Genomic DNA, 27,230 nt, shown 5'->3' on the forward strand with positions numbered 1-27,230 from the left:
TAGGCCGCGGAGTTACAAACGTCGTAGCAGTGACACAATATTTGTAAAGTTTCATAGTAGGCAAAACTTAACCGTAAGCGACATTAAAAATATTTATTCTAGAACTATGAATTCAGTAAAGTTGTAGATCTACTCTGATATTTTTATTTTTCTAAATGAAGCCTCAGTTTGTGAGGCTTCCTTAAGGTATTAATTATTTTCCTTTTATTTCAATATCAGAACACATATTACGGTAAGTGTATTGAAAGACGTCACCCATAGCTAGCAACTTGGGTATGCTTTGTAATGTTAAGACGCGCCAAATTAGACCAAAAAGTAACTACAGTCTGCGTACCATGGAAAAAACCAAAACCAAAACAAAGCGCATGTTAAATACGTTGTAGGCGGGTTTGATCGCGCTTTTGTTTCGTGACTCGAGCGCGTGGCATCGTCTGCTACGATGGCCGTCTGTACCACTGCAGCATCAGCGCCGGGAAAAACCATAATTCACGGAGAGCACGCCGTCGTCTACGGCAAGGTGAGTTTGCAGTACTGCGCAAAACACTTGGTGTTTCCTGTCGTCTAGGCGGATCTTAACAAAGTTTACTTTAGCCGGCGTTTTCCCTGTGCTATGCGCTGAGTCCACCGAGCCGAAGCTAGCTCGCTCGTGCGTGAGCTTCCGTCCTGCTTCGGAAAACAAAACGCGCCACTTTTTCCTCGAACTCGATATTCGTCGCCGTCGCTGGTTTATCTTTTTTTATTATATATTTTTCCCTCGTGCTGCTCGATCGAGCTTTAGCTGCGGATCGAGTGGGCCGTGTTGAATTCATATAGATTGCACGTTGTGTGTGTCGCGCATTGAATATATCTGTCGAGGGCTTTTAATCTTTCTTCTGCTTACCCCTTTTCCCGAGGCCGCGGTCGCAGCAAGCGTCAACCTGCGGACCCGCGTTACTCGCTGCGAGCATGAGTCGTTCATTGTCTTGGAAGCTTCGGATCTCGACTTCGTCGAAGCCTGGCCCGTCAGCAAGTTTGAAGTTTTCTCTGTTCCCAAAGTAGGTGCGTTGAACATCCGTGTGCGTGTGCGTGTGTGTGTGTGTGTGTGTGTGTGTGTGTGTGTGTGTGTGTATAGTGCATACTGATCTCGAGGGCGCGACATCTAAACTCTGATAATTCAAAATCCCAGTTAATTCACACAAACCTCGAAATTTTGGTTGTGCTGCTATGTGCATAAGTCACTTAATTATTTCAAACAATTAAAAGTGTGCTGTGAAACTTTTTTTTGTTTCACAAGGGGTGGAGCAAGACTGACAAGAATTATCAGGCCAAGAGTGCATTTTATTAAGGGAATCACTGGCCAAAACATGCCTATGTTTGGTATTTGCAAAAGAACAAAGTACTGCTAACAACCCATGCATGTATCCATGCGAGTATCTATTCTGACTGTACATATCTGTTTGAATGTGACGTGCAGCCAGGTTAGTGTATGTGTGATAACCCATGAATATATTTGGGACCATATTTTATTTTGGTTTGCACAGTCCGCACTTACATTAGTTTGAACAAGAACATGTGGCAGTTGTAGTAATTTATTGTATTCGTAGAAAAGGAAAAGGAAGGAGGCGGTGATGAACAAAAAGCCGCGAGTGTAATAACTGTTGAACTTCCAAGTGGGCACCTTATACATGCCCCACGGTAAGGAAAGAGTTAAAATAAAAGAGTACATAATTAAGTGAGACACATAAGTCCAAATTAGCACAAGTTGATTGTATATGACTTGAAACCAAATGGCAGCATGGTTGCCACACTTTAAACATACTTATAATTGTCTTGCAGGCTACACGGCCAGTGTCATCGCGTTCACCACCCTTGTGCCAGATATTTGCAGCACCTTCGACGTTGACGCAAGGTCCCTCAAACCTGGAGACCAGGCGAAGCTCGCATTCCTCTTTTTATTCACTGGCATCACATTAAGGCACAACGATGGGTAAGTATGAATGCACTGTAACCGCAGTTATAGTTTACATGCAGATATAACTATATAATTAAATAGTCTGCACACAACTGTACAGACAGAGAAAACTTCAAAAAAAAGAAATCGGAAGTCAGCCAGAGGAGAGAGGGATACAGAGTAAGCTTATGAAAAGTAAAGGGCAGCGAAGTCGTCCCGAGGTGCATTCCCGTAGCCAGAGTTGTTGAACAAAGATGTCGCTGTAGCCAATGCTTCAACAAGAGGACTTGTCCTTGCCAGGGCAGGAACTGCTTTCCTTTGCGGCATCTATGTACATGTAGCTCTCTCTCTCTCTCTCTCTCTTCCTCATCCTAAATGGGGAGAGGAGGAGAAGAATAAGCTGGTGCATAGAGTAGGGTAGGGAAAGTCAAAGTGTTCAAAGAACAAAGGAAGAAAAATAAAGTTTGTTGTTGAGCTGTGATAGAGAAAGCACCGGGGGGTACTGCTGTTGATTCTTGCAAAAAGTTCGGATGACAAAAAATGGAAAAGGATCTATGTGTGTAAGCAGGAACTGTCAATCTGCAGGTGTGCCCAGTTTTTCAGAAAAACAAAAACTCAGGTGATAAACGGTTCAGATGTTTTAAAAACAAGCAGTAAAAATAGAAGTGAAAAGGAAGAACCACCAACCAAGAAATAACAAAGGAAAAATAGTGGCAGAAGCCATCAAACATGATTGTCAGAGTCAGTGATAGCTTTTTTGTGTAACCTGCTGCATATATCCCCATGCCATCTGTGAATCGTGAAATTCTGTGGACACACACTCAAGCAGCAGAAAGTCCCCATTACAAAATCGGTCTGACGTCTCTGGCCAACTGCAAAACGGTTGGCCTGACCTCTGCACCTGATGGGGGGCCGGCATCGGGGTTTGACACTGGCCTCACGTCTAGCGACCATCGGCAAGTGACTTAGGCCCGACCACTGTAGCCGACGTGGCCGAGTGCACACTGCACCCTGGCCTACTACGACCCAACATTTTGTAAGCACCGGTTTGCCATTGGCCATAGGCTGGTTGCAGATGTTTCTTTTATTATTTTTGTATTATATTTAAAAAAAAGACACATCAGGTTTTTCTTTTTTTGCTGTGTGTTGCGTTTTCAGGTCAACGATATACAGCTTATTAGAGGCGTTTAACTCATGCCAACAATTAATATATGCAACATGTGCATAATTCACATGTGAAACATAATTAAGCACCACTAATTATTCTCTGTACTCGTTAGTATATATACGTAACACGCAACAAAAGAAACACGTGAACGCAGTGTTTTCTCTTTTTAGGTGTTTATTTTACAACCATAAAATACATTAACTTTTTCGTGCAGCAGTGTTGACAGTTTGCATGTAGTCTTGGTTCACTGAAATAGTATGATACAGCTAAAGGTCAGTGCTGGTCTGCTGTGTGAGTTTCACGTACTGCCCGGCAGGCTCTCTTTCAGCCGTTCCCATGTTCTTGGCTCTGAATGGTACAGTATCCGGCCCCATCGAAAGTGTAACTCTGTCCCCATCGAAAGTGTAACTTGGATAGTTGCAGTGCTCTACAAACTGAAACAAACAAACAAATAATATAATAATGAATAACTCTGTTAACTACGCAGATGATTTTGTGGACTTTTTCACATTTGTGTGCGAGAAATCCTGATCCTGACAGCGAGAGACAAAATTATTATTTCGTCGTTGCACATGCATGTAATAGACATATACTGGGCACTTCCAGTGAAAATTGGTGCGTTCAACTTCTGCGATGTGATTCACGCTTTAGGATTGCCCAAGGGAACACGAGGACAGGAAGGATCGATTTACTGACTTGGCTCAGAATATCGTTGAAAAAGATATACATCCAGGGAGCGCGGTAAATGAATACTATAACACATGGCATGCACACACAAAATAGCGTGCAGACTGCCATGAGATAAGTATAATGGTTTACATCACGTCGAGACTGCGGTGACAAAGTTTTACACGTAAACTATGAAACTGCGACAGCAGAACAATTGAGGAACAACTTACATATCGGTTATCCACAGTGTTTCACGTATGTGTATTTTTGTCCGATGTTCCTGGATCTACTCTAGTCCACATGCGGGGATGTGCCACACACAATCCATACTTACCTACAATGCAGCAGACGTATATCCTACTGTACTGGGTATTTACAGTTTTGTTTTTTCATCTATCTGTGGGAAGGAACAAAAGCGACTTCGAATTAATTATGACTTTTCCGCAATGACAACCACACAAGCGTCTTACCTGATTTCTTCCCGAATAGTAATAACAGTTCCGAGTGTAGCAGGTCATTCGCACACTATGCTTCAATTAAAGCAGGGTTGTTCCAGTGTTTCCTAGAAAAAATAAATAAAAGAAAATATGTCACGCTTACAAGATGAAAAAACAATATTAAAATTGTATACCCGAAAGTACGTCTCACATTAATGCTTGATCCATTCTCATATAAAGCTCTTCCTTTTTTTCTTCCTGTCAGAAATAACAAACACAAAAAACAAGGAGTTCATACGTTGCAAAACCATTCTCACAATACAAAGCTAGTCTTGTTCACTTGACAAAGGCGGTCATGCACTACACAACGTGAAATTAAAATGCCACTTACGAATACGCATATCTTGCACGGTGAGACACGGCAGCTCCGCTCCATGAAAGAGGCTTGCGCTCTTCTTGTCCATGATAACAGAAATGCAGCAACTAGTCTACCAAGCTGTCGAGACGCAAAACGAGCTGGAATCCAGAGCTAGCATTTGGCACGAACTTGCGCCCCTGCCGCCCTGCCTGCGCCCCCACAAGCAGGCGGCGTTGCGCCTGACGAAGAAAAAATATGTAGCAAAGAACGCCCCACTTCGCTTTCTCGCCTCGTCCTCGTTGGTGGGAATTGATACTGATGGAGAGAATCGCTTGTCCCTGCTTTCCAAGAACCTTTTCATTCCTTCTAGGAGAGGGAGATGCGACAGCACACGACGACCGTGGTTCCCCATACTTTTCCTTTCTTCTTCTTTTTTTTCTTTTTTTGCTGTTTCCTTCTTGGTGCGTGTGCGTGCTATGCCCGTGCATGCATGCGTAATGTAAACCTGCGATCTAGATTTTGCAGGGATTGGTAGCTCTATACGAATATGTATATAGCTAATATATATAATAATTTTAACCTCTTCAGTGTGTCAAACAGCATTTTGGGTACTATGTATGTTACCACGTAGGTTCTGTTTTCCTTTTTGTTAAGATTGTCGAAATATTGTCTAATCTTGTTTTGTTTTCTTTTGTCCTTGCTCGTTGTATAACTGTTGTTACACTGTAGAATTACCTTTGTTTTAAAAGTCTTGATGTGAAGCCGCTGTCAAGCAAAAGGGGGCTGCGGCTTTGTCAAGCTGTATCTGACAGCTTTTTCTGCGACTCCGCTGTCTGTACCTTTACAAAGCAGAAATAACTAATTTGAATTTTAATAAATATTCACCTTCAATGCATCGTGTCTGTTGTGCACGGAGTTCGATATGTGCGTGCATGCATGCACAGTCAACACGCCTTCCAGGAAGCTTTGCACGAAAATGGTAGATATGCCTCACAGGAGACGGAGCTTGAAAAAACACTCATGATGTACCATAAATTTATTAATTCTCAACTGCTTCATTGTGAATGTCATTAGTTCATTCAGCAAAGGTTGGCATAATTTGATCTAACTCTTGTTCTTCCCATTCAAGTACACGTCGACAGCAGAAATGCTCCATTTGTATAACTGACATTGAGTGAGATATGCAGTCCTAATTATTCTTAGATGAATTCACTATAGCTACAAAAATTGCAGATTTTGACATCTGTTCACCATTCGGCTTCGTGTAATCACCTCCTTCACACTTCCCAGTGGAAACATCCAACCGAAATGTTTTCCTGAACTGAACAGTCTGTGAGTAACCTGTGCTTATATCGTCTGATGATTTTTACTGTGATGTGACAGGACCGTTTACAATTAACATGCCGTTCATGAACAATTCTGCTTGACTCTTTCCGCTGTGCAGATTAATATTACAAGAACTGTCTAACGCAATATCCATTTTATTATATTTTTTCCCCATTAAATAGTTATTTTCTCTATAGTTTACCTACAAAAAAATAAAGCAGTAATGAATGATATAATAGTGTTGCAAACCTATCTGTTTTCGAAGTATAGAAATCTTGGGATTTTTGGTAAAGGAAATGTAATACTTCCGCGATATGTCTTCTTGCGAGTTGCACATTGGTCTCCACGTACTCTTGCTCTCATAGTAGTGGTCCTTGCATGCGCACCCGCATATATGGCGAAAATAAATTTGATTCTGATTTCATAATTCCCCTCTAATTACTAGAGTTTGATCAGTCCAGAACAAAACACAGAACCATCCTTTAGCCAGAAGTTGATCTAACTGCCAGATGAACTGTCACTAGCATCTGTATGTGATGGTTGCTGTTTCTCCCCACGTGACGAACCGCCATCATTGCTTTTGTATAGCTGGTCTATATTCCCTCATCATATATTCGTCTGTCAACATTCATTACGCAAAAACAACAACAAAAATTGCTGCCTCTCACTTCTTTTTCAAAGCACTGCACAGCCTGTCGGAATTCACTGGTGCATGTGAACACCTTGGCCCAAAGGCTCAATTCCAAAGTGAAGTGTTGTTCAATTCCTGCCTGAGCCACTGGTGAAGACTTTTCGCGCCACGTTACTTTATTATGCTCACTTTTCTTGTGACCGATGACAAGACATTAAATTTGGCGGCCTCTGCAAGACAAAGCTGCATTTACGCAGCTTAAATATAAGAATTGGCTCAGCAACTGTAGGACTGTGTGCATGGTCCCGTGTAACACGTTACTCAGAAACCACTTAAACACTTATCGTATGTGCATGTAAATGATGCGACCACGAATATAGCGCGAGAGGGGACTGTTGGTCTCTGAAAACACTATGTGTGTGTGTGTGTATATGTTATATGTATTATGCGAAGTGATCCCACAAGGAAACAGGAAACGATGCGTAAAAGTGAGTGCTTGCAAGGCACAATTTATTCCTCATTACTGCGAACTGCCATCGCAAAATACCGGCACTCGTGAAAGCAGAATTACTCGTTGTTACTGCTGGCTCCTTTGTCACCATCAGCAGGAACGGTTTCTACTCCCCTTGTGACCACAGTTATTCGAGAGGCAGCGCTTCAGAAATACCCGTAATAGAATTGAACATGGCAAAGCCTTTCACGCATTGCATGATGAAGGCTTGGCGTGCCTACACATCACTGCCAATCGTCCTGCACAAGGTTTCGATTAATACGCTGTAACCACATTGATGCGGCACTAAAAGCTTTTTAAATTGGGGAGGATAAAGGCGGCACGAAATGCACAGTGGCAACTCCCAGCTCGCGCACTCTTGCGCACGGTGAAATCTCAGCGCTAGATAAAGTAAAGAAAAAATAGAACACATTATGTTCATGTCACGAACCTGAATATATAGCGAGGCGTGCTCCGAGGCTAGAAATTTTGGGGAAAAAACTCTCGCTGTATTCGTGCAAATAGTATATTATATATTATAATATGTGTATCTCTCGTGTGTCGTCTGTTCTGTGGCTCACATGCTCTCACGCTGCACAACCTCTGCTATAGCCAATGACACTGGTAGCAGCACGCAAAGACCACCTCCTTTTATAGTATTGTTATTGTATTATTATTTTGTTTTAATTGTACAAAGTAAACACCAGCAATGGTCAACTTACACCAGCATCCAGGCACTCCAGCTACGTGTGTCTCTGTGTGTGGTTGTGCCTATTCGTTTCATTATGTCAATAACTACAAATTCTCATTTAGGCATAAATCTCCATTTATGCTTTATGGTATATGTTTTTAACAAGTACACATTATTTCGGACATGCGGTTGTCTCAATTTGACAGGTACCATCACGCTCAGTGGAAAATACAATGTGCAACCACTTCACCATGCACATTCGCGTTGTAGCTCACATTGAGCATGGTAGTACGTAATAGCTCCATATACGAACCAGAAAACATATATATCCTAATGCGGAAACCGAAAGTTTGATCACATTAAACAACTTCTTTTTTTTCGTGTATGTGCTGGAAGAAGTGCAGGGTAATATTCCACTCACATATATAAAATATCCGCAATGAGACTTCCGACGGGTGCAATTTTGTATGCACTGAGGCAGTACATGCATGAGTCAGATATTCTAACGACAAAGCTTTTCTTTCACATGGGAGCTATAGGTTATGTGGGAGCTAGGTTACGTGGGCGCCTGCATGCAGCGCACAGTCTGCCATTTGGGAAGTGGCGTCATTCCTTCGTCTTGCACAAGAGCGATTTATGAAAGCGCTATACGTGAAAGCATATAAAGTTGACAGCAGCTTTGATGGACAAGAAAAAAGAAACCTATATAATAATGCCTGTTGTAATTCGTTCCATGGTTTCAGGCAAATTTATAACTATATTAGGTAAAACTATACTGAATAAAAAAAGATATTCCAAATAGTCTGTACATTTATTGCAATACACTATAGTGTAAGCATCGATGTTAATTTTTTCCGCGTGCAAGTGCTTTTGTGGTGCTGCCTTGGGCGTGTTTCTGAATTTCTCATCCTTGGCTCAGATAGATCGCACTGTTTATTCAAAATTTACTTACGACAGACACTGCTGGCTTCCCTGCCGCAAGCGCAGCATACAACTCCAGATGATGTCATCCAGCTCCAGAGACTAGTCGAAAACATGGAGGGAAAAGAAAAACGGTCGAAAAAGAAGTTTCCCGCGCCTCCCCGCCTGCCTTCCCTGGTGGCGCATTTTTTTTTCTTTTTCTTTTTTCCTTCTTTCCCCTCCTAGCTCCATACTGCAGTTACCCGGCCACGCTACCTAACCTTGGGCTCGGTTCTCCCTTCTTGCCCGCATTCTTTCCCGCGGCTGGACTGTTTTCCTTTGCAAAAGGATAGAAAATTGAGCGAGTTGGCACAGTAACATGATCTTGGATTGTAGCGTGAAGTGACACAGACACAGACTGTCCTGTCAGATACGTCCTGTCTGCTTCTAGTCTGTGTCCGTGTCACTTTTATTTTCACTTAGCCGGAGTCACCAGAAGGTACATCAGCTTGTCATTAGTAGGCATGCACGTTTGCTCTAACAAGCTTTAAAAGAATCCTTTACTTTGCTTGTTCGTTTGCAATCAAATTTCGCAAAGGTCATATTTCTTCTTCTTGCGTTTTTCACACAATGTTTAATTAATATTTCTTCTTGCCATAATTCATGCGAAAAGGCACCTCCTACCCAGTCGAACCGGACTAGCTGCGAATGAACCAACTGAACAGCAATGCAAAGCGTTTTACCAATGCGAACAAACAAAAAAATGCGGCCTTTTAGCAAAACTCAAGTTGAAACCAAGCAGCAGTACAAGCAAAGTCATTAAAGAAGGATTTAAAGAAGTCCAGAGTCACAGTCTGGTGCTTCTGCAGTCTGCATCAGCTGTGGCAGCATGCAAATGCTTGTTATGACTGTAGTTATGTAGTTAGTGCAATATATTTTATGCTGTCTAACGAAAAAATACGTGGACCCAAAGTTCAATCGGCAACTAAAGCCGGCCCGATGCATTGCCGGCTTGTCGCACCAATGAGCGTTTGACGCGCTCAGCGTCCAGTCGTGCTCTGACGGAGGCCCAGCCCGTGTGGCCGACCGCGTGCTAATGTAGCTGGAAGTAGATGTCGGGCCGACTGTTTTCGGAAGGCAGGTGGCCATTGAAGACGGCTTCTGACTATTTCTCAACAATCAGCCCAGCATCGGCAGTCGGCTAGGGTTGCTTGGGTAAGTAGACGCACAAAGTGGCAATCTCTCGGGCAACCACAATGCCGAATGACACCACGACACAGTACATCTTGTTGTAATCACTGCACCCCAGTTGAAACGCCATAGTAACCCCCACTGTCACTAGTATCCTGGTTGCAACTTCACCGCAATGGCTTTCCAGCAAGCAACCATGCTTGACCATGGAGGTATCTGTTGCGGAAGGGGTGCTATTGCTGTAACATATTCAAGCCTACATACCCCATGTGTCACCTTGCCATTTTGGGGGACTGGCCAAGAATGGTTACATACCTATATCGCATAATGCAGTACTGTCTGGGCAGTGACCTGAGTGACCTGAGTTGTATAGACAGCAGCAAGTTGTCTATGCGGGTATGCACCCAGTGGTCTAAGGTAGCGAAGACAACTTGGCTCACTGGTTGTGTGCCATTGTTCATTTTGCAAGATTGTCCAACCATCCAAGGTGGCCAAACTAGCTGTAAAGAAAGCTGTCGCTTTAAAAGGAAAGAGCCCGTTCCTAAACTAAATGCCAAACCACTTTTTTATTTTTTTTGAACACTTCAACTTCGCTCACCCTCTTCTGCACCAGCTCATTCTCCTCCTCCTCCACTAGTGGGGATGGGGCAGAGCGAGATATGTGTATGCAAGCTCTGCTAAGGAAAGCAGCTCCTGCTCTGACAAACACAAGTCCCCCTTGTTGAAATGTTGACCACAGCAACAGTAATTGTTTGACCACAGTTGATCACTTCAGGCCTGCATTTTCCTGTCAAATACAGTTTTGTTTGGATTCCTCTAGCCACTCGCTCTGTGCTATGTGAAGGGGAAGAGGGAAAGGAAGAGGGCGGCGACAAGGACAGAGAGAGGGAAGAGGCAAGGCATATGACGGACTGATTTGCTCGAAGCCTGGAGTCCAAACCCATGCTCTTTGAGAAGTTGGGTAAGAAAGGCCTGAAAACTAGACTTACGGTCCTGCCGAGGGCTCTCGACTAACTTGCTGAGACGGTGATTGGCTGCCGAGAAAGGCAAGAGTAACAGCTAATGTCTGGTCCATAGTGCACGTAATTGAGGGCAAACACATACTGTATGGTCTACAGTTTGAGGCACATGACATAACTCACAGCACTGTGTAAGTTCTGTGCAAGATTGTAGCACTGGGCAAGTTGGAACAGATCCATGACTTTCAGTGCAGAATGACAGACAAGGAAGAGTAGGGAAGACAGGAGCACTGACTTTCAACTAAAGGTTTATTCTAACAAGGCACATAGATCAGCAGACATGTTAAAATGTCAACGCTATTCATATTGAAAAGCGTGCACGATCTTGTGTCAGACACAACACAGACAGAAAGACAGACACAAGAAAGACGACAGGACAAGGCGCCTTGTCCTGTCGTCTTTCTTGTGTCTGTCTTTTTGCGCTAAACAAAGTATTCATGGACTTTTTGGACCTTGGTGGTCATGCCAACGCCGACAACTCTGCCGGATTTTCCGCCTCATGAACCATATAATGCATTTGCATTTAAAGATGTAGTCTTTAAATACACAGAAGTGCTTGTTGATGCAGTAGAACACGTGGGGCTAGTTGGTTCATAGCTTTCAAAAGATGAAGGGCCAATAGAGGCAGCACGCCAATGAAGAAACAACAATGACAGGACAAGGCACTACTCGCAACTGTTTATGGAGGTCAAAAGCGGCTGAATATATACCTATGGGGCGAGGGGGAGGAAAAAGAGGGGGCACTGAACAAAAACTGAACATGAAAGCTTTGACGAACAGATTTTGAAGTTAAGAAAGGCTGTTTTTCCTTGTTTGGTTTTGAGTGCAGTTTTGGAGGCGTTGTTGAAAAAGGTGAAAAAAGAAAGAAAAAGAAGCAGTGAAGAAGGTCAAACATTGGAAAAGAAAGCTAAACCAGTGGTGATAGCACATTCCCACAAAGTGGCACATAATCTTAAACATGTCGCCGCGAAGTACCAAATTCCGGTGGTTTTTTCCGCACCTCGGAAACTTGCTACTTTGTGCCGCCTGATTGGATCTGATGACTCTAAGAAAGTAGAGTTTTCTATTAAACATACAAACCATTTTGTGAAGTGCGAATAAGGGGTCGTATATCGGCCAAACTGGCCGATGTATTAATGAACGCCTGCGGGAACACAAGCTTTCGCTGAAATATGGTTAGGTATAGCTCAAACTTGCCACTTCATTGCAAGGCCTGCGGGAATGAGAATAAGCAAGTATGTGAAGCAAGGCTTCATGATGCAACAATCATTTTTAAAGCAAAGATGCTGTGGTGCGTGAACTGTTGGAGGCCAACGAGACTAAGAAAAGAGGGGACACCTGTGTCAGCCTGGGTCTGTGTCTCTGAATATTTACAGAAATGAAAGCATATTTTTGATAGGTTTTAGATTTTGATTAATCTTGCGATTCCTTTCCTATACATCTTCTGTATTCTCACACATGCACATTCACGTTCAGTGCTCCTTCTTTTTCTTCCCCCTCTCCCCATGGCTATATATTCAGCCGCTTTTGAAGCTCAATAAACAGACGCAAGTAGTGCCTTGTTCTGTCATTGTTGTTTCTTCATTGGCGTGCTGTGTCTGTTTGGTGCTTCATCTTTTGAAATTGTTGCTGCAGTCACGCACAATTGTTGTGCACCTTCACGGCAGTGAAAATAACAAAATTATGGGTGCATTTTTTAGTTGTGCATAACATATTTGGAACAACTCAAGAATTTTTAAAACAAATGTAAATTATGGGGGCTACGACTTTTTATTTTGTGTGCTTGTAAAAAAAATTCAAATTGTTTGGTTTCTAAAGCTATCTTTTCTTTAATATGGTGCATACCTCGCATGGCAGCACATTTTGCACCCTTATGGCCATGCTTCAAGTATATGTCAAAATTTCTCTGCTCAGCATCTGTTCAGCTCCCGTGGGGTTACAATTGCGGAAAAGTTCACTATTTCGATAAAAAGACCTTGACGTTTTGCTTTTTCTTCCTGCTTTCTCTTTTAACGCAGCATCGTTTTCCACTTCATTATTTGATGACTCCCTGTGAAACAACTGTAGTGCATCACACACTTCCCCTGGTGAACATCTTGATATGCGTGGAAGGTGTAATCAGGAAAAAAGAAAAACGTCTGGCAATGGTATAGCCTACAGGGCCTCTAAACTGCTTTGAGTTCAAAGGCGAGTGAGCAGTTTCCCTGTCAAGTCCACTACCTCGCCACGGGTGCCCTTTCCTCCTTGCCACATACCTCTGTACTTCTGTAGAAGACACATGGACACTACATCAGCACCGAACATCATGTTGGAGCTCTTTTCTTATTTGAAAGCACCATCAACTTCTGCTTATCAAGACCCCACAGTTCTTGGCTACACACTGTTGCCACCGCACGTACAGTGCTAAACGCACTACGCGAGGTGAAATCAGCTGATTGCACATGACGGGCAAGTGAGGCGAGGAGTAAGGATGGGTGCAGGACTGCATGCCAAACACGTGTCAGCAGATGGATTGGAACTGATGTCTCTCATATGCAGGCCAAGTGACAGCCCTGGTGATGTCACATGTATGCACTTGTTGGCATCACGACATGCAAAGAAATTACCAGAAAAGCTAGGAAAGGAGCAAACAATTGCTTTTTGAATTATCAGAGGAAGTTTATGGGCCCTTTAAAGCAATGTCACCGCAAGCTTGCTCAAATTTCAGTGGCTCTAAGGTGCACAATGTTTTCCTGGTCTCTTAGCACAATTGAACAACTTTGGCTAATTACTGTTCAACAGATGTCTTTCTGCTTTTCCATTCTTTTATCGGGCCTTGTTGCCACTGGATTTCCTTGCCATTGCTGCACTGCTGGTGTCTAGTCCTGCATGTTGTCCCGAGTGTCACCTTGTCAATCATATGTAAAAAATCCAGTGTCACTCACCAGTGATACATTGTTATAACTGCCACGTCCTTCTTAAATGGGCACACTCACATTGCCTATGAATTATCTACTAACCTATCAAGGTTAATCATGGAGGTTAACAAAAGAAAGCTTGAAAAAACGCTAAGGACTGTGCAGTAAGTAACGGAACAAAAAATTATTGTTGTGACATCGTGATACAGAAAAAGCGCGATATAAATCAGGCAGCAAACAGGCCTAGCTGATAAGATCGAGAACTGGGCAAGTTGTTGATGCCTGTGAATCGCACTTAAGACACAGAACTAACGAAAGAAATTTACAGGTGTACCTGATATTCTACTTGATTCTACTTGAGATTAAGAGGGAGGATTGGAGTTGCACAGGCCATGTAATGCGTAGGGCAGTCAGCTGGTATGTGTTCCATTCATGCAACAGAATAAATGCCAAGAGAAGGGGAGCGTAGTCGAGTGATGGCTCAGGACTAGGCGGTGTGATGAAATCAGGAAATTTGCAAGCACAAGTTGTCAGCTGACACAAAACCAGGGCAATTAGAGATCACTAGGAGAGGCCTTCGTCCTGCAGTGGATACGAAATAGACCAGTCATGATGACTAGGATTGCTACAAGGTAGCAGTACCCTTAGTTTTCCAATTAAGGGAAACTAGCCCCAAAAGGAAAGCTACTACTCAGTAGCTTGACATTATCCGAGGCCCTTTACAGACAACAAAGGCATGATTTGCACACAACTCCCAGCTAGACATTCAAATATAACGCAGTCACCAAACTTCCTTAGTAATAGTCACCAAGCAGTACAATAACACTCCGACTATTACTCCTAAGGACACAAAAGAACACAAGGGTAGCGGTCAGCATACAATTAGCCTAATAGGTATTCAAAAAGGTGTCTCAAAAATCCTTAATCATCAGCTGCAACTTCTTTGTTCGCCTACTCTAGCTCTGGCATGAACGAGTCTTGGTCTTTTAAATATTGTCGGCGATGTAACTTGAGCTGGAATATTGCTTGAATGATGCAGACACTTTGGCCCTGCCAAGTTCACCGTCAATTCAAGGCTGCCACTGGGAGCCGGTCTCGGATCATCAGCATCCTACAGCACGGCCTTGGCGACTGTGCTTCTGGCGAAATACGGAGCTGTGCAACGCACTCTTTCTAGCAAGGACCGTGAGCTTATCTCCTTGTGGGCCTTCCAGGCAGAGTGCATCCTGCACGGTCAGCCTTCAGGCATCGACAACACAATCTGCACATATGGTACTCCTCAATCCACCGATGTGCTTCCTTTCACAAAATGCATGCAGGGATACATTTATATGTTCCCTTAAGGTGAGGACAGGCAAGAAGAACTGGGAAGAGGATCCCATTCCAAGGTTACAGCTTGAATACAGAGTTTCAACATGGTCCTTATCAGCATCATGGTCATCAGGACCATGAGGATCTAATTTAATGGAGTGATGGTTTCAGGCTGAGCCTGCCATCCTCAGTGTCCTTGGGTGCTTATGAAGTATGCCGTCATAGGCAGTAGTATGCAGTCTCCATGCTCTTGGGTGTTTATGAAGAATGCAGTATGAAGTATGCAGTTGTTAAAGTTGGCTCATTACATGAAATAAATAAAATGAGTGCAATAAAAGACACGGGCAAGACAGGGAACAGCACAGGTGCTTGTTTACAACTAATGTTGGTTTTTCTTTCATATATATATATATATATATATATACGTATAAACCAGTGGTGGTGTTAATTTCGTTGGTTGTTAGTGTACGGCTGTGCTGTTTCATGTCTGGGCTGTGTCTTTTATTTTTTAAACTTGTTTAACTTATTTCGTATGACAGTTAAAGCAATGCTTTGGTAACTTCCCAATTTGCTTTCATGCTGCTGAATTTCGTGTTTACTTTATATTGACTCAGCAAAACATTCTTTGAGTTCAGAGGGAGTTGATTTGACGGGACCCCTTTATGTATACTTTTGTTTTAGAGTGCAGCTCTTAAACACCCGTTCCTGCGGTGAGCGCCGGTGTTCCTGGCTTAACCTAGCAAATGAGTACAGTGAAAGACGAGAGTGAATGCGGCGCGGAACGGGGAGATGAAAAGAAAAAGCGATAAGAGAGAAGAGGCGCGAGGAGGAAGTAAAGCAAAGAGGAGGGTGCAACGGAACCGTGAGGTGGAAAGCGAGAAAGCAGAGTATGGCAAAAGTGTGAGAAGAAAATTAAAGCGTAGTGCAGCGATGATCGCTGCGAGATGGTGCCAGAGTAACGCGTTGTCTGGGAGGTCATGAGGTCATGGAGGTGTAATGTTGTCTGGGAGGTCTTTTGGCAGCGGCTGCTGTGAATCGCATCCATGGGTCACTCATGCGATGCCTCTCGCAATCTCCAGATTAGCAAGGTAGTGGCACCGCATTTCGCTGCGTTTGCAACGTGCCGCACGAGACCGATTGTGCTATGCCCGCCAATATATCACGAAATGAAAACACATATGGAGCTGCGCTCAAATTTCGCATTAGGGAGTATCGTAATCGTTGGTGAATTTCATTATTCTGGACCCACAGAGGTGGCCTTAACTGTGTCGTACATGTTCCTTGAAGGGACCCAACCTTGATATCTAAGAGTTGAAAAAAAGTAAGTGGCCTTTGCTGAAATCATATAAAAGAGACCTTCCACTTTTTTTTTTCAGGAGGTGCCGTTCTTTTCAAGGGTGGGAAAATAAGTGAAATTCTTGAGAGGTGAGTGAAACCTAGTAATTGCATATCAGTTCCGTGGGAAATTCGCAGTGTAGAGGAAGATTCATGAAAGTGAAAAATTGTCATCTACTGGACAGTCGCAAGAAGCTGCAAAAGGAACTCGTATAGGTTGCTCAGAAAGAAAGCTTCACAGTTGTAGGAAAATTTGTCCTGTTCCAAGTATCGACCTCGGGACCAATGCCTTTCCAGGGTGGTTGCTCTGCCATCTGAGCTCTGAACCTTCCTCCAGCTTGCAGGCTTTTGCAGAACTGGTCTTCTGTATTCAGTGTCCCTGTGCTTTGAATTGCCTAATAATTTGGCCTCACTCTGAAATCTGCTAGCCTCCTGGTTAGCTCAGATGGTAGAATCACTGCCCCCAGAAAGGCGTTGGTCCTGGGCCTGATCCTTGGAGCAGGATGAATTTTTCTTCAACTGCGAAGATTTCTTATTGAAAAACCTGCAAGGGCATTCTTCATAGATTCGTGCTACAGATCAAGTGGATAATAATTTTCTCTTTCAGAAACCTAGAAAAGACGAGCTGCATATGACTTACTTGCTCTCTCCTATAATAAGAAAATAATAGGTAACAGAGTTCCCTTTTACAACCTATTATTGATTATGTGAACAAATGCAGCTTTTGTGAAGTGCTTCTGTTCGTGTTACTGAAGAAAATGAAATAGCATGTGCATACATGTATGACTGTGGCTAGGAGGACATTTCAGAAATCTAATAATGTGAATGTGGTTGTGTCACCATCTCGCATCCCACCTACACTCTTCCACAAATCGGCATGTGTATGCAGTAGAAGTATAATGAAATTTTGCCAGAATCTTTGTGAGAGTTCGGAAAAAATTTAGCTCTTGTCAGGTATTATGACTGAAAGAGAGCAAGTTGCTTCCACGAACAGAGCCGAAGCATGTCAGAATGCCAAAAACAGAAATAACAATTTTATTGAAATACCGTATATTTCGCTTAATTTCATTACCTTAAAGGCCGCCCTCAATAAGGGGTATTGCATAAGGGATGGGCATATGCAAGTACATGCAGAAGAACCAGAGAACGAAAAGCGTGTGTGTGGATGTGTGCGCATTTGTATGCATTCACTGCACACTGAATAAAGCGCAAGTACCTAATAACTGAGGTGAATGCATGCAAGATTATTAAACTAATCAAAGCAGGTGAGTATGGCAACATTGCGTAGCAATGCTGCATTGGCACTTCTGTGCTGAAGGCTATCCCAGTCAGTGTTGCTGCTAGGAAACAAAGTGACAGCATGAAGGAATTGTTTACTCAGAAAAAAAGTAACAGCACTGGGAATAAGCACTAACTTTTTACATGTGGATGCGCACACTTTTCTGGGGCCTTAGTTATTTCTGACAGCGAGACAACACTAACTGTTCAGCACAAATGTTCTCATTGCAGCATTATGAGGCATTTTTTTTTTCCTCAGCATTCCCAGCTACAAGGTATTGCTAGTGAACACCCAAGTTCCCAGGAACACCAAGGCTCTGGTGGCAGGTGTCAAAAAGAGGCACGACCAGGTAATGTGTGCTCAGCATGCCTTCCGAATGCTGTCAGATGTCTAGACTGTATAAAACAGAATGTTTAGTGTGATTATTTTCATTACAGTAGTGAAAACCTGTCTCTGTTGTCTTTGAATAAGGAATGTTGCTGAAGCCAACACTTTGACAAGAGGACTTCGTCTTCATCAGGGAAGCCACACCCCGATTAAGACAACTAACCTTGTTGAAACTTTGGCTTCAGTGACATTCCTTGTTCTACCACAGCTAATCGCTTCAAGCCTCCATCATCCTGGGAACCTCTGTCTTGTTTAGGATCTCTGTTATCTTTGTGATATGCGACAGTATGTAACAATCAGAATAGCTGATGCATAAATTTTGGGGCAAAGTAAGCCCCATGTGTTTGCCAGTATTTTGTACATCCGTATCTTTGTGAGTGCAAAAAATATAAATGAAATTTCTGCCCATGTGATACTGCCTCTCTCGTGAATAAGTCTACACTTTGCGGGTTTCTGCATAATTAATTTCATTACTAGACTCAGCTTAATTACAATGATGTGAGGTAGTCCCACAGTCAGCGACATAATTATGACCTTCTTTATTCTTTCAGTCACTATCAAATCCAACAGCGTGCTGATCAGGTAATTGAAGCAATTGTCTTCCCCTTCAGTTTCCAGAAGTTATAAAGCCAGTCTTGGAATCCATTGAAGCAATTTCTGAAACCTTTTGGAAGCTCCTGAAGACTGCACCTGAGATGGCAGAGAACATTTTCTCCAAAGCCTTGGTAAGCCTCTACCAAAACTATTCACTGGGTGCTGATCACAATCAGCAATGATTATATGGATCAAAATTGGCCGATTGATGTACCCAGATTGCAATGTGGACCAATCTTACAGGCAGTGTACTCAAAGTAATGGCTAGGCCAAATCTGATACTAGCGTGTGGTATATGTCCTTGCAAGAGTTTTAATGTAATGGGATTACTATACAGATCAGAATTTGTCATTCAGCAATGTAGAGAAGTGGTGCATCAGTGGTGGCGCAACTGGCAGGGTGCTGTTGTCTATAGGCGACATTTTACTCATGTAGACAGCACCTGTATATCATAATGTCACAATAACTCACAGGTTACTTTAAGATAGGCAAAGTTATTTGACAGAATATACAAATGGGCATTTTGGTAATCCGTACTGAATAGAACAGCACGAACAGAAAGCGAAGGACAGACGAGACAAGATTCAGCACTGACGAAGCACTGTCGGCGCCTTGTCTTGTCTTGTCCATTTTTTGTCCTCCTTTTTCACTGTTCTATTCAGTTCAGTAGGAGTCCTGCGGACGCCAGTAGGGAATAAAACGATACAGAATCTCACAATGTCATTGCAGTCACTCAATTCATGCGTGAAGACCTATGAGCTTTCTTTTTCTTTGCTTTTGAAGTTGCGTGTGTGTGTGATGCAGGAACTGGTGGAGATGAACCAGTCCTTGCTCAACTGCCTCGGAGTTGGCCACCCGCGACTGGACAGGGTCGCTGAGATTGCTGCCCAAAACGGTCTTGCTGCAAAGCTGACGGGGGCAGGCGGTGGTGGCTGTGCGCTGCTCCTCTGCTGTGTTGGCTGTCAAAATGGAGTGGGTGCGTACAGGTTTGCTAAAGACCAACAGTCCTGACCGCGCTCTCCAAGATAAATTGCGCAGCCCATTCATGCAGAGTACGTATATCAGGCATGCATCAGGGGGAGCCACCGCTGTAAGGGGAGGAGGATGGTGCCAGATACGGCTGAATCTGTCCTTCTAAACAAAGGCGTGCCAGCAGTTGCTTTTACCCGGGCATCTCCTTTTAATGGCATGGCAATAAATATGCATGGGATGAATAGTTCTTCACAGCAGAGCTTAACGATAGAGCACTGCATGTGTAATGTTAAAAATTCTGGGTTGCACTCCCGCCAGTGGCAAACTGTCTTTACGTCCACTGTCATTTTCTTTTCTCTTATTATTTAAACATTGGCCAAGCAATGTTTGAAAGTGATGTTGTGCAAATCACTCTTGGTTGATTGTGGCTTGATGCTACGGTAATGTGGACAGAGGTGGGGTCATAACTGCAGGTTTCGCATGCTGCTGACAGGGATTTATTCAAGCATGGCAGACATGCTCCCGACGCCCTCCATTTTAGCTGGGACTGTCATACAAGCTGGGACTTATGTCAAAAGCAGCTGGAGGTGCAGTACTCATTCTGCTTTGTACTCATTTCCAGGTTATGTTGTAGACCTAGAAATGAGTACTAAGTACAAGTTTATTGTTACTACGAAAGTACTTGCACCCATATCGCTTAGCAATAGAAAGATTAGTTACTATATTTTGTTAACTATATGTTTAATTATCCACTTTATGGTGTTTTAAAAGGCCATCAACTGTGGCCAAAGTTCCTCTCAGGAGAATAACTTAAATATGTTGTAGTTTTGCATTTTTGAACACTTCAGCTGAAGCACACTGCATGGGCTGCCTCCACAGGGAATAACAGCCGTGTTTCTGCAAACGAAATTCTGTGCAGGTGCAAGCGGTGAAGCTCAGTCGCTAGCAGTATGCAAGCAGCTCGAAGAGGAAGGCTTCCTGTACTGGGAGGTGGACTTGGGTTGTCCTGGAGTCACGCTAGACTGAGCTGTGCTCGTTGATCAAGGGGAATTAACTTCAGGCCAGAGCATGTTTTAGGTCAGCGGAATGTAAACTGCACTGTGAGAGCACTCTAGAGTGCTCGAAAGCGACCCATCGAATGTACCATAAGACTCGCACAAACTCACGCAATCATGAACTCAGGCTCAAAGATGTATAACTAGACCTGACTCAGAATAAGCTGCTAATGAAAAGGATATTAACCTCTTTTTCTAGGCGGTTCTTAGCCGAATGTTCTTTCCATTCCATTGAACAGAACTGTACACTGTTCAAAACTACCCTAATTAACCTCATTTCAATATATATACTGGTTATTTTAATTAGGTGCAGTTAAAGTGTGTCTTGGTTCAATGAGCAGTTGCAAAGAGCCAGTAAATTTAAAAAGCATCTGTATAGACAGGCAGTTGCTAACAATCCATAAACTACATGGGAAACCTACTGAAAAAGCTACAAGGGTTACCAAAGATTGCCTAAAGCTACCTGGTGCCAGTTTTACAGCACGTCTTACCTACTATGCTATCTAATAACCCCCAAAGATTTTGGAGCTTAATTAACCCACATTCACATCCTGATTCATCCTTGACAAATTCTAATGGCGATCAGCTGCATGATGCCCATTCTGATCAACTCGTTAACTACACTTTTTCATCTGTTTTTCAGTCATGAAGTCAGTACCCCTTCTAGACTTCTCAGTTCATTTCATAATTATTCTATGCCCCCAATAGTCATAACTAAAGATCGTATTCTTTCCTTATTAACTAACCTTAAAGATACTAAAAGTACGGATCTCCTTGTCTTTAACAACAAAATGCTTAAAAACATTATCGGAGTATTTTTCAAGTCCTATTTTCACTTTTTTCCCAGTCATCAACTGGCTCCATCCTTCACGACTGGCGAGTAGCTAAAGTAATGCCAATTTTCAAATCGGGCATCCGCTCTGATCCTCTAAACTGCAGACCCATTTCATTGACTTGCACTTTCTCCAAGCTCCTTGAACACGTCATGCAGACCCATATCATTACTTATCTTGAAGATCAAAGCATCATATTTATATATATCAATACAGTTATTGCTAGGGATTTTCTTCTGACACTCAGCTTGCTGGATTTACTAACGACTCGTTTACTTTAATAGACGTCGGGATTCAAATCGACGCATCGCTTGTTGATTTTTCCGAGGCATTTGACTGGGTCCCCCACCATAGACCACTACTCAAATTATCGCATCTTACTATTCGTGTTCACCTCTGTTAATGGTTCTAACTCTTCAATGGCAAGTCACATCTGGTGTACCACAGGGGAGCATGCTTGGTCCCCTGCTCTTTCTAATATTTATTAATGATTTACCTGATTGCACATCTTTCCAAATGATACTGTTTGCTGATGGCTGTGTTGTGTACCGAGCCATCAAAAGTGATGCTGACTTCCAATCTTTACAAACTGACCTCGATTCAATTATCACTTGGTGTTCATCATAGCTAATGACTCTAAATGACTCTAAGACAAAGCTTGTCTCCTTTACAAGAAATTCTTGCTGCATCCCAACAACATACACTCTTAATAACATAACAGTTGAGACAGCTTCCACTTACAAATATATTTAGGAGATCACCTGCAGTCCGACTTAACCTGGAACTATCACATTGATTTGATTCTAGCGGCTGCTAACCGTTCTCTTCACATCTTAAAACGTAATGTTTGACATGCTTCTGTGCAGGTGCGTAAACTTCTTTATATTAACTTAATCTGACCTAAAATAGAGCACGCTTCAGCCATACAAGACCCGGATCAAGCCTACATCATAGATAACACCAAATCCCTGCAGAACTGTGCGGCACATTTCATTTTTTCAAATTACTCGCATTTCACTAGTGTCATGGCGTTGAAAGCTCATGCGGGACTCGATAACCTTTTCCATAATTGTAAACTTGCTCACTTAGCTCTTTTTCACAAAATGTACCATCATCCATTGCTTCATGAGGATTTCTTTCACTCACCCTCAGCTGTCTTTCCACACCATGACCATCTTTTCAAGATCAAACGAAATACATGCCACACTTCAACCTTTGCCAAATCATTCATACCCAAAACCATTATTGAGTGGAACCAGCTGCCTGCTACATTTGCAATTGAAAAGAATGCAACAAATTTTCATGAACTTATAGAAAAAGAAAGCAATGCATAGCTTTTCTTCTAGTTCTGCTAGTTCTTGTAGTTCCATTCACCACAATGTGTTTTATTTTTTTCGTACTGTTGATTATGTTGCATTTTTTCATTATGTTTCATTGAGTGTTATTGTTCTGCCACATTTTGATTCTTGTTGCTTATTAATTTATCGTACTTGTTTGTCATGCAATTTTTTGCCACCCTCCAGTGTAGTACCCTCATTGTGAGGGCCTTTAGGGGTTTCTTGAAAAAAATATTCAGAATCAACTCAGACCTTAATTCAGTGTCAGCTCTAGATATACCATTGTCACAATCAACAGACTGATAGGCAGGCTGCAAAGAAAAAGAGATGCCCATCAAGTCATGATAATTACTTGAAGTGCCTCACTGAATCATGACCAAGAAAAAACTAATGACTGCACTTAAGTTTATTTTGATCACAAACACTTTATACATCTAATAAGTGTAGATTATGCTCTTATGTGTGACTGATCCAAGTTGCAATTCCAAGCCATATTTTGACCCCACCATTGCTATATTGGCTAAAGAGCAGAAAGTCGGGCCAAAAGTCTTGCATCTACTTTTTTCCTGCACCAAATTGTGCCGTTTTTCAAAACTAAAGCCACATTTCTATATAGATTGTAATCTTTTTCGGCATTTTTCAGTTTAAATAGGAGTCCTTGAGTGTGGAAATTCGCTAATAGAATATGAATGTGCAAGAAAAACAATGTTCATATATTAATAATAATATTTGGGGTTTTACATGCGAAAACCACTTTCTGATTATGAGGCACGCCGTAGTGGAGGACTCCGAAATTTTGACCACCTGGGGTTCTTTAACGTGCATCTAAATCTAAGCACACGGGTGTTTCCGCATTTCGCCCCCATCAAAATGCGGCCGCCGTGGCCGGGATTCGATCCCGCGACCTCGTGCTCAGCAGCCCAACACCATAGCCACTGAGCAACCACGGCGGGTCGATGTTCATATATGGAATCAAATAATGAATATTTCCCAAGCAAGGTATAAAGGTTGCACATAGAGTTCTTTCGAAAGACGAAGAAGGCTTCTTGAAGTTAATCGATACATGTAATGACGTCAGCAACTGGATGTCAGGTGAACTGGGGAACCTTTAAGTGAAAAATAAGTGAAAGTTGGTCATGTTTGGTGCACCAGTGACAATGACAGCAATAAACAAAGGAGCGGCTGGTCACCTAGTGCATGTAGTGGAATTTTGTTTGCTTAAGGTAGCCGAAGTTTTATGTTGCAGCAGTGCGCATCATTCAAAACGCGATGAAATCGGCTAAATACTAAATTGCATGACATAAATTGAGACAACAAATTCACAGGCTGCCAAGGACGAGGCATGCTCATTTAGCGACCGTAAACTGCTGCGCGAGGGAATCACCTCCACATGTTTGCTCGGGAAATGGTGTGTCTGCATAACAACCGCGGCTCTCCGGCACGGGCATCATTTGAAAAAAATTCTCCACTTTCATAGATCATTTTCACTGCAGGCTGCAACGTACATTGTTATACCTTGTGGTGTTTGAACAGATTTGAATATTCTACCAATTTGAATAGTGAGTTCTCTTATCAAATAATGAAGCCTTCAATCCACATTGTAAATTTTGATTATCTGCACAACCCTAGCTTTAATGGAAAAATACGAGCCCCAGTTATTTATACCGAATACTCGTGCTTCGAATGGCAAGAGTGTTCATCTTTTATAACAGTGCAGTAGAGACAACATTATCCTTTTTGCGGCAATGTACTACTAGTGTTGCCGCAGGATATAGTACTAGTAACCAACTAATCCCTGGCACGTACAGTGAACTCCTATTAATTTAAACTAAATTAATTCAAATTTTTGCTTAATTCGAATGCACTAGAAAGCCTTGGCAAGAAACACTATATTTCTACGAAAGGAAAACTCATTTAGTTCAAATTCAAAAACATGCTGCTTAAATTAACACGACCTCCACCGGTGCCCCCCATGCGCCGCAACAGTTACTAAAAGTTTGAAAACTCAAGAAATTCAGCAGTCAATGCTACTGCTTCCCTGGTCATGAAGCTGTTTTATTTAAATGTACTTTTGTCGTTTAGTGGCTGGCATTCCTTCTGCCCTTGAAGCCATCTGTTCCCACTTGTTTCATGTTGTGTCACGCTGAAGCGGCGTTAAACATGTCGCATTCTTTGCTTTATGTTGATTGAGTCTCATTTAAAGAACAAGAAACAAAAAGACATTACAGACTATTTCAAGCAAATTTTACCACCATTAGTTAATTTGACCTATTGGGTAATTCAACCAAATAGTTCCCTCTCTAAATTATTGAATTAATGGGAGTCAACTGTAATTAGTTGATTAGTATCTATCATTCACTTACTGATATTTGCTTTAACTTGTGTTGCCAATAAAAATACATTCTTCAATGCACAGCCTTCAGAAATATTCATTTTTTCCAAAGCAAGTGCAGGTGGTATGTAAGCGCTAATACATTTCCATGTGCTTAAAGTTGACAAAATATTTGTATTCACCGGCATGGTGAGAATTGTGGTGATTGGCTTAATTTTATTGTCTTTGGTTTGATGTTATTGTCTTTGGTCTTGTGGTTTGATGGAACAAGCCCACAACAATCTATCGTGGCGGGGATATGCTTGAAGTACTCAAGTCAGTGGCCAAAAGCGTCGAGAATTCCTGCTGCCTGGCTGTAATATGACGTCGTGCATTTTCCATCGTTTACACGGGTGGTCAATTGGGTTGCAGTGTCACCACTGTGAGAATAATACGGAGAGTACTTATAACACATATACAAAATGGGTGAATATCATTCCCATCATGAAGCTGCACCACTCAAGGAGGCTCTACGTCTGTACACACAGACAATGCGAATGCGAAGAACAGCCCAAATTTTGGCAGAACTAATCTCGTGATGGCTGTCGAGCTTAATGCGATTAGCATTCAAGTAATGCAGTGACACACTGTATTGCAACGGCCGAAATGCATGGTGTATGAGCCGTGTACTGCAGCCGGGCTCCTCTCTCGCATTTCCCTCTGTACATGCAGCACCATCTACCGGCCTGCCCATGAAGTTCCCCTTTTGCGTGGCCTCCGAGATGCGTGGCGTGCCGGTCGTGCTTATGCATTCATGGTGCAGCGTTAAAGCGTAGGGCTGCTATGCTCGAGAAACTCGTGAGATAAACGCTTGGGAAGGTTGACCTTCACAGTGGGCAATGTTTTGTGCAGCCTACATGGTAGACTTGCTTCCAAAGCAGTCAGTAATTACACTGGAGAATGCCTACTGCTAACGTCAGCCAAAATTAATCAATGTGAAAGCATTATATGCCCTATGAGGCAGAAAGTTCGGCGTGCTCAAGTGATGGTTGGAAAAATATGGCCGATTGCGCAAAGGGTAAAAACACATATAATACACATAAAGAAATGCTCGGATTGATGATTGATGTCAACTATCTCATAGAAGTTCCTGTAAACAAAGTAAATTAATGGTTTTGAAAAGAAAATTTTGGTGTAGGTGGGAATTGAACACGGCATCAGGGGTGCTCAACGAGTATGCTTGCCCAACACCACGGCGGCTTCACGGATTGGGCTCACTAAAGGTGTGCCTAGTGCATGCATCATTGCACACTTCACGTCGCAGCCATGTGGCTGCAACATTAGAGTGGATTAAGGTGGGTATAAATTAGAGCAAGATGGATTAAGGTAACGGTGTGAAGGACGCTTGACATATGACATCGCATATTATGGATGTAACCACTTAATTAGACAAGTCATAATGCTTTTGCATTCAAATCACTTAAGGCTACTTAAGAGCGACTATCAATTTTGGAGCTTGTGCAATAAAATATGGAGGAATGTTTATTTGGGTATGTCAAGTGTATGATGCATGTGAATGTGAAAAAATAGAAGCATGTGGGGTAATTAGGCGTGTTTTGAGAATTCACCATATTCTGGTATTCATTCTTTATAGCTAATGTACTCTTTTTATGGTAGCATACTTTTTAATGTTGTGTCATTTCAGAAATACAGGGTGTATGAAGTAAAAAACTGGCGACAATAAAGCATGTCTGAGGTGGAACTAGGAAAGAAATTGCGATGTTGAACACATATTATGGGTGCTGCAAAAATTATATAGTTTATTATAATTGATGTTCTTAACAAGTACTTAATGAAGGAGTAAAACCTTTACTGTTTGCGAGCTGCTTGGTGTATTGAGCTAACACTTTATAGGAACAAAGTGTGTGGTGGCAAGCAAATAGTTAACTTCTACATCTTTCTAAGTGTGGGAGCACGCCTTTGCTAAAGTTTACCTTCCATGAAAAATGGTCCACACGATTTGCTAAATAATTAACCTAGCCACTTACATGTGCAAATGTTGATTTGACAGATGTAAGACACACCAGCATCGCCAGTAAGACACACCAT

The 27,230-nt window shown here is 42.4% G+C and overlaps 1 protein-coding gene across 2 annotated transcripts; it reads left to right on the plus strand.

Moving 5' to 3' along the window:
- Positions 1-351: 351 nt before the first annotated feature.
- Positions 352-27,042, plus strand: Mvk (Mevalonate kinase). Of its 2 annotated transcripts, XR_012826848.1 has the most exons (10): positions 352-517; positions 894-1,038; positions 1,816-1,966; positions 14,747-14,979; positions 16,395-16,443; positions 17,891-17,981; positions 18,631-18,744; positions 19,418-19,589; positions 20,505-20,662; positions 26,827-27,042. XR_012826848.1 is itself a non-coding variant. In XM_075686590.1 (9 exons), exons 1-9 carry the CDS (start codon positions 440-442, stop codon positions 20,609-20,611), a joined length of 1,140 nt encoding a protein of 379 aa, XP_075542705.1. In that variant the 5' UTR covers positions 353-439; the 3' UTR covers positions 20,612-23,521. The 2 variants fall into 2 exon arrangements, 1 of the variants encoding a protein (XP_075542705.1); XM_075686590.1 differs by lacking the exon at positions 26,827-27,042 and having other exon boundaries at positions 353-517; positions 20,505-23,521.
- Positions 27,043-27,230: the final 188 nt, after the last annotated feature.

This window comes from Dermacentor variabilis, chromosome 3 (genome assembly GCF_050947875.1).
Source record: "Dermacentor variabilis isolate Ectoservices chromosome 3, ASM5094787v1, whole genome shotgun sequence".
In the NCBI taxonomy this organism is placed as follows: domain Eukaryota; kingdom Metazoa; phylum Arthropoda; class Arachnida; order Ixodida; family Ixodidae; genus Dermacentor; species Dermacentor variabilis.

Excerpts from the sequence above, each read along its gene's own strand:
- Mvk (XM_075686590.1), top strand. The coding sequence starts at position 440 with ATGGCCGTCTGTACCACTGCAGCATCAGCGCCGGGAAAAACCATAATT. Across the intron at positions 1,967-14,746 it reads ACATTAAGGCACAACGATGG|ACACTTTGGCCCTGCCAAGT; the intron begins GTAAGTATGAAT and ends TGAATGATGCAG. Across the intron at positions 14,980-16,394 it reads CAACACAATCTGCACATATG|GAGGTGCCGTTCTTTTCAAG; the intron begins GTACTCCTCAAT and ends TTTTTTTTTCAG.